This window comes from Rutidosis leptorrhynchoides, chromosome 8 (assembly GCF_046630445.1).
Source record: "Rutidosis leptorrhynchoides isolate AG116_Rl617_1_P2 chromosome 8, CSIRO_AGI_Rlap_v1, whole genome shotgun sequence".
Lineage (NCBI taxonomy): Eukaryota > Viridiplantae > Streptophyta > Magnoliopsida > Asterales > Asteraceae > Rutidosis > Rutidosis leptorrhynchoides.
Window position 1 is genome coordinate 269,691,826 of NC_092340.1, and position 7,802 is coordinate 269,699,627.

General features: G+C 34.3%; 2 protein-coding genes across 4 annotated transcripts; one reads left to right on the forward strand and one right to left on the reverse strand.

Moving 5' to 3' along the window:
• Positions 1-348: 348 nt before the first annotated feature.
• Positions 349-5,104, forward strand: LOC139862428 (rRNA (cytosine-C(5))-methyltransferase NOP2C). Of its 3 annotated transcripts, XM_071851029.1 has the most exons (13): positions 349-453; positions 568-689; positions 1,497-1,839; positions 2,002-2,149; positions 2,228-2,365; positions 2,472-2,534; positions 2,723-2,844; positions 2,959-3,046; positions 3,179-3,423; positions 3,535-3,635; positions 4,525-4,606; positions 4,728-4,789; positions 4,895-5,104. In XM_071851029.1, exons 1-13 carry the CDS (start codon positions 376-378, stop codon positions 5,007-5,009), a joined length of 1,707 nt encoding a protein of 568 aa, XP_071707130.1. In that variant the 5' UTR covers positions 349-375; the 3' UTR covers positions 5,010-5,104. The 3 variants fall into 3 exon arrangements, with proteins under 3 accessions (XP_071707130.1, XP_071707129.1, XP_071707131.1); XM_071851028.1 differs by having other exon boundaries at positions 2,959-3,423; XM_071851030.1 differs by lacking the exons at positions 4,525-4,606; positions 4,728-4,789; positions 4,895-5,104 and having other exon boundaries at positions 2,959-3,423; positions 3,545-3,635.
• Positions 5,105-6,264: 1,160 nt separating this feature from the next.
• LOC139864208 (uncharacterized) lies at positions 6,265-7,408 on the reverse strand. The gene is made up of 2 exons (XM_071852792.1): positions 7,398-7,408; positions 6,265-7,330 (listed from the first exon to the last, which is right to left on the reverse strand). The coding sequence occupies exons 1-2, from the start codon at positions 7,406-7,408 to the stop codon at positions 6,265-6,267; spliced, it is 1,077 nt and encodes a 358-aa protein (XP_071708893.1).
• Positions 7,409-7,802: the final 394 nt, after the last annotated feature.

A 7,802-nucleotide genomic window follows, 5' to 3' on the forward strand; every position in this document is an offset into this window, starting at 1 on the left:
AATTGTCATCCAAGGGGGAGTGTTATAAAATATCTAGATTGAATGTTAATTTTATTATTATTATATTTCTTGCATAGTAATATTTTATACTATAAATAGACATGTATGGTAGCCATTTAATGTGTACCATTTCTCTTGAAATATCAATATCAATATTTCTTCTCTCTTTCTTCTCTCTTTTTTCTCTCTTTGTTCTTATAACCATTAAAGGTAGTTATAAGCCTACTGAATTATAACAAAAAGATAAATGTTTTAACAGTCTAAAAATCTCAAGTATAATTTGAGAAACTATTGTTTTTATTTGTTTTCCTTGTTTTTTTTTTGCTTCAGTAGAAATAGAATAGAAATATAGAAATAGAAATAAAACTAAACTGAATGAAGCGAGGGAGGGTTTTAGTGAAAGCCATTAACACAAAAAACCTCAGCAGCCGTACATCACTCCCTCAATCACAGGTGCACCTGCAAACTGCAATGCTTTCTTCTTATCTAATCTCTCTCTCTCTCTCTCTCTATACATACATATACATATACTGTACGTTGTTAATTAATTAGTAACTGCAATGATAGGAAGCTGTATCAATGGAGCGTTACTCCTACAACCCTAGGTTAAAATGGAATCAACAAGTTGAAGATTACTTCAACAAAGCTTATGGACTTGAAGCTTTTTCTCGCATTTCTAAAGCTTTAACGTATAATCCTGCCCCTTTCTATTTTAATTTATTGTCAGTTGTTAATTGTTAATTTTCATAATTAGGTCACATTTATATGAGTTTGAACCTATTTACTGGAGGTTCTAGCCTAATTTGGTTTTGATTCGTACTTGAACTAATTTACTTGTATTATTAGGGCTAATTGTAAGCATGTATCATGTTTTGCTTATACCAAATCGGTTGGCAAAATGACAAATATGTCTCTAAAAATAGTGCAGTGTCTCAAGATGCATCGGCTCTTTACTCAACATTGTATACTTCAATAATTTCTATTGTGTGTCTCAAATTGTTAATTCTACTTGTTGTATGTATTTAATCAAGAACAACTTATAAACCGGTGATGTGGCGCCGGTTTATGATGGGTCTCAACATATGTAGCTGCCACTTAATCAAAGAGAATACTAATAGTAGTTTCCTATTAAAGAAGTCATCGAGTATTTGCAAAACAATGATTTCGAGTCCAATATATCTAATCGAAATTGTTTCAATTGGATATGTACTTAAGTGGCCTACAAAGTAGTTTCCATAACTAAGTGTACTTATAAACCTCTGGGTGATGAGCCCCGAGTAACGAGACCCGTAGCCGGGTTAATTGCGCACATTGGCTCCCCCTTCGGTCAAGAGCTTGTATCTATTCCGAAAATCACTTGTGTATCTATTTAACTGCCAGTTAAATTTGATATTTATAGACTGGGCATAATTAATCATTCTCACTCAACTTTAAAGGTGTATGAAGTCTCAAATCTTAAATTTTATTTACGTTTGTCTGTTCTTATAACTTGTTAGGCGACCCTCTTGTTACTCTTGTATACGTGTAAATACACTGAGAACAACAACTGAAGCTGTCATTGAGAAAATTCTAGAAATTCAACGTGAGAAGAGGCTGAATGATAATTCAAAGAATACAAATAAGAATGAAGATGCAAAAGTTGATACATCTGAGAATGTTAACGGATTTGTCTCAGAAACTAGCCCTGTTTCAAAGTGTCACATACCTGGGCTAGACTATGTTGTATTTATAAAGGGTTCCGGGCCCCACGATATTCAGTATGATATTCAACATGACAGACCTCCAAAGGAGATAATAGTTAGCCGTAAGTGCGCAGAGGCAGTTCTTCGAGGTGCTCAGGTAAGCACCAATTAAAAATATTATATTTTGTATACTTTATATCAATCATTATTTATATTCATTATTTTGACTTTGTCATTATATATTGTTATATCTATAATTGATGAAATGAGGACTTGCTTTTGTGACTTTTTTTTTTTTTTTTATTTGTTTTATGTGTAGGTATATATTCCAGGTATATTAGCATGCAGTGCTCATGTTGAGAAAGGAGATGTAGTTGCAGTTTCAGTTGGTGTTGAACAGCCAATTCGTGATGGTGAATGGGCGATTAAAATCACACGTGGGATTGTACTACAAGGACAAAAATCAGGCAAGCAAAACGCTGTTTTTATTTTGCTTTTTTCATATGATTGTTGAAATATGATATTTTATGTTCTATCTCTTGTAGATCCTCAATATCTTGAACGAGATGGTTTGTATATTGGCCAAGGAATCACAAATTTATCTAGAGCTGGAATATTTCGTGACTTGTCAGGTCTAGGTGTCGATATGACTGACAGAGTGTTTCAATTGACATCCTTTAATGGTATATGAAATACTTTTTAATCAATATATATGTACATATATTAATTAGTTAATTATTGGTGAATGATGTACACATCATAAGATTTTTCTTTTTGAAAAATTTGCAGATGTGCTGAAGGGAGACATATTTCTACAGAATCTGCCAAGCATTATTACTGCACATGTCTTAGGTGAATAATCGTAATATTAGTTTGAACATGGTTGTTATATGTTGTTGAAGACTTCTATTAAATCTAATATAAATGGATCATTTTCAGAAATAAAAAGCCTTGTAAATGCTGTCCTTTTTTATCTGTTTTATGTTTTATTTTTTTAATTGTGGCGAGGATTAATTTGTGCTCACCCGCGTATGATGTAGACCCGCAACCTGAAGAAATTATATTAGACATGTGTGCTGCCCCTGGTGGAAAAACGACTGCGATTGCTTCCCTTATGAAAGATAAAGGACAAGTGATAGCAGTTGATAGATCCCATAATAAGGTAAATTAAAATTATTTTTACAATACATTATTCATCATTTTATGATACTTCATTTATATTTATCGTTAAATTATAAGCTAAAGAAGATCAGACTCCTAATATTATACTTTGCAGGTGCTCGAGATTCATAATCTGGCTGCAGAGCTGGGATTAAAGAGCATAAAAGGATATAAGCTAGATGCCCTTAAATCTGTCAACACAAGTAAAACTAATGGCACATTGACACATTTTCTTAGTGAAGTCAAAATTAGTCAAACTAATCAAGAGGCTGAGTCAGCAAGTTTTGTTAGTGAAGTTAAAATTAGTCAAACTAATCAAGAGGCTGTTTCTGTAGTTGCATTACCTGGTTCAGATGAAATTAGTATACCAGATGATGAAAAAGTTGAGAAAGGTCAATATAAAAGTCAACATGAGTTGAGGAAACATAATCGAAGAATGAAAAATGGGTGTGGGAGAAATCAAGCGACAGGTGGCAGGGTGGATAAATGTGAAGGGTTTAGTCCAAACAGCTTTGACCGAGTCCTTCTTGATGCTCCTTGTTCTGCCCTTGGTTTGAGACCACGCTTGTTTGCTGCAGAGGTATTCATTGACTATTTTTTATTTTTTTTTTATTTTATGTTTTAGTACTATTTTTTTCATCCACTAAATTTTTGTTTGCTATATACTAATTATCTTTAATATTTATATAAGGAAACGGTAGAATCATTGAGAAAACATGGGAAGTATCAGAAACGGATGTTTGATCAGGCTGTTCAGCTCGTTCGTCCAGGAGGAGTTCTTGTATACTCGACGTAAGAAATTTTTATTTTTATTTTTTTATTTTTTTGCTTTTATGTGTATTAGAAAGCAATTGCAGCTATGCATTGTATTTAAGATGTATGTTCAGGTGTTGAAGTGATAATAGTACGCCAGTCATCTTCATTGTGTTCTATAATCAGTGTTGTGAAAAACGGCTGAGACGGCCGTTGCAACGGATTTACTTGTGTACCGTCGCAACATATCTAAAAATGGGTAAAAAACGGTCAAAAACATTAAAAAACGGCCGAGACGGATTTTGATCAACATTGACACTTAATATATATATTTTAAACATAAACATTATTTCAAATTAAAGGCAAATATTTCAAATTAACCATAGATATTTGCCTTTAATTCTACATATTTATGTTTGAAATATATAAAAAAAGGCAATGTTGGTCAACATACGTCTCGACCCCGTTTTGACCGTTGCGACGCTCCAAGGTCTTAATCATCTCGACCCCGTCAAGCGTCTTTTATAACATTGTCTATAATACATATTTAATTTAATTGTATTATAATCGAGGGGTCAAAAGTCTAAACATGTATTTTTTGTACGTTGGGTTTACCCGGAACACATTTTATAGGTTTTTAACTCTTTCTTTTATATTTGTAAACTATAAATATACATATATGTATTTGTTGCTTATGATTATAATCTTATCCCCTCTAGTTGCGTTTTGTTGAGTCTCATGCAACTTTAGCATCAACTGTAATTCGTTACCACTTACTACAACCCGAATCCCCATTGTTTATTTTCCATATCAATTTTTATCGTGTAATCAAGTAGTACATTCTTGGAAGAAATATACCTTTTTTTTTTTTTTGTCCTATTGGCTTCAATGGTTGGGGATGAGTGACATTTGCATATAAACTTTCCAGATGCACTATAAATCCGGGCGAGAATGAAGCAGTGGTTCGTTATGCTTTGGATACGTACAAGTTTCTTTCATTGGCACAACAGGTTAGTTTAGTACTACCATCTGTATATTTTTCTTAATGCTCATATAATTGTAGATTTTTTTCTAGTTGTAGGTATATACATATCGTCTAAGCTAATCTTTCCAACATCTTGTATGTTTTAGCATCCAAGAATTGGGGGACCTGGCCTGCTCGGTCATTATGAATCGTCTGATGGATACTTTGAGTAAGTTTATACATCTTGTTATACATTTGTACCTAATGTTTGTCATGTAACAATTTAACTGCAAAATAAACTTATGGCAACTTGGTGTTGATTTTATATTTTCAGGGAATGGCTAAGACCTGGTGAGGAAGATCTAGTACAAAGGTTTGATCCTTCCGGGCCACATGATACAATTGGTTTTTTCATAGCCAAATTCAATGTTGGCCCCAAAGATCCTTAGCTTTATGTATGACAATTTTCATTATATTTATATTTATATTTATATTTATACTAATGTAGAATGTAGAATGTTATGGTGAACATTTTTTTGAAGGACAGCCATTTTGTCATCTTTATTGGTTTCGTAAAGATGGGAACTATTCTATCTATCTATTGTTTTTTTAGTTGTTTTATACTTGATACATATAAATAAATATCAATGTAATGTGTATATATAATATATACACACACACTAACGAATGGTTTCCCCATTGCTTATTGCTATAATACGGAGTAACATATAATAAAAGATATAACTTTTTGAAAAATAGGAAAGTATTTAACCAACACCACCATTTTTGTATAGTTTTGGGGGTATAACTTTTAATAACATTTTCTTTGAAAATCTGTTGCACATTTGATTGCAAAGGCATTGAAAAACTATAGTATATTGATAATTTTTTTGGGTAAGCGAGGAAACCCTCCTATAACGAGCACATTGGGCCCCATAGAAGGTAAAACCTCGGCTAATCAAGCCTCCCGAGCAATTGTATATTGATAATTCAAGACGCTCTAATCACAATTGTACTCCATCCTTCCTCGAGGATGCATATGTAATGTAAAAGATGACATAGATAACACTATCAACCTATTAATCTAAAAGAATGTATCTGTGATCTAAAAATTAATGTGACAGATAAAGTGTGTGTTTTATAATGTGTAAGAATATGTTTTGTATCCAATATTTGTTGGGAAATTCGCCCAAATAAACTTTTTTAAAAACTTTTCTTCCAAAATACACTTTCGGGAAAAAAATTGTCTATTTACACCATTAAGTCGATCACCCATTGGGTCGACTACCCCTATACCCGGTCGACCATTATAGTTTTCAAGGTAGTCGACCAACATGCTTCATTGATGTTGGTCGACTACTTCAATGATGTGGTCGACTGCAAGGTCGACCGACTTGTTAGCCATAAGTGGGTCGACTAACCCTATTCGACCATCCTTGCGTTGTAGGCGACCGATTAGTGGGTCGACTAACCCTATTCGACCATCATGAGTCCCAATGTAGTCTGCCATCCAATTTAGTGAAATAAACTTTAATTTGAACAACAAATATTATATATTATCTCATACTACATTTATTGATTACACAACAAATAACACAAGTTACAGACACAACACATACACAACAGTTAAACGGCTAGAAAACATACGAACACATATACCTATCATCCATGGCAGTTAAACACATTTAAAACACAAAGAAGAAGCTAATCATCACTCAAATTGTAAGTGGAGCCAAATTGTGTTGAGCATGAGTCTTCACGTTTTCCTTTACCCTTGCCCTTTACCAACTCCTTCGGCTTTGCCTTTGTTTTTGAGTTACACTTGGACTTTTGTTTACCTTCAGAAAGATCATAATGTGCGGTGCAAGTTGATCTAGTATGTCCATATTCCAAGCAACGACTGCATTTTCTTTTAGATTTGAAATTGTCTTTGTCCTCTCCTTGGGACGGTATACGAGCAGTACTCTTCGGTCTACCCGATTGTCGCTTTGTAACCAATGGCGGTAGGACGGTTTGTAGGTGTCCTGGATCTATCCATTCAGAAATATGATCTAGCGGGTTAATATCTTTCATGTATGCCGACTTGTACGTTTCAGTGTGGAAATACTTCTGAACGTGTGTAGTAACGTTACGTAGGACAAAATACCTTGCTACTGTCATTACATGTCCACAGGGTATACCGGAAAACTGCCATTGTTTACATGTGCAAGTTTTATCTTGTAGATTGACTTTACCGCATTTTTTCATATCCAATACCTCAAACTTAACTTGTGATATTGGTTTGACAGTCCAACTAATAGACTTACGATTTCTTTTACCAAGCTTACGCTCTGCATATGGTGTGACAGGGGTTGTTAAACCATCGGCAGTGTTTCGGTGTTCCCAAAACCATTGTTGAACTGAAGCTCTAAAGAATTCAAGAAGCATTGTAATCGGGAGTTTCCTCGCATGAACTGACAGTGCGTTCATTGACTCTGCACTATTAGAAGTTAGGTAAGCATACCGAACACGATCTGCATGATGTCTAGACCATCTGTTGAACCCAACAGTAGTGAGTGTACGTGCACTGTCTGGGATACGTCGTGCTAGTATACCATAGTGGTGATCAAAATCAGATTTTCTATACGCTTTGCACATTTTCCAGTAGTGCCACTCGTAACTTTTAACCCTTTTAGACACACTTTTGAGGTTTCCCAACAAATGTCTAGCACATAGTGCATGAAATACTTCTGGAAATACGTTTGATATGACAGCAGCTATTGCAGGTGCCCTGTCAGATATAATGGTAAGATTAACAATACAACACCCCGAAGACTGTAGAGAGTCTCTTAGATTACCAAAAAACCATGTCCAATGATCGGTGGTCTCTCCTGCTTCAATACCGTAGGCTAATGGAAGGATTCCATTGTTAGCATCCATAGCGACAGCAATCAAGTTAGTCCCCAAGTAACGACTTTTTAAATGAGCCCCATCGACTATGATTACTGGTCGTGCATAGTTAACAAACGAACGTGTCTGCATATTAAAGTATTGAAACATTATTTTTAAATACGAGTTGAATTAATAAGTAAATAAAGAAAGCATTAAACATACCGCTGCACCAATGGACATGTAACTCATAACAAATCTGCAAACAAAAACCAAATTTGGTTAAATATGAAACATGTTAATTGCTTAAAATTCATAAGTACGGATTACTACCTTAAACGCCCAAGTGAAGCCGCTCAAATGGTATGTCATTA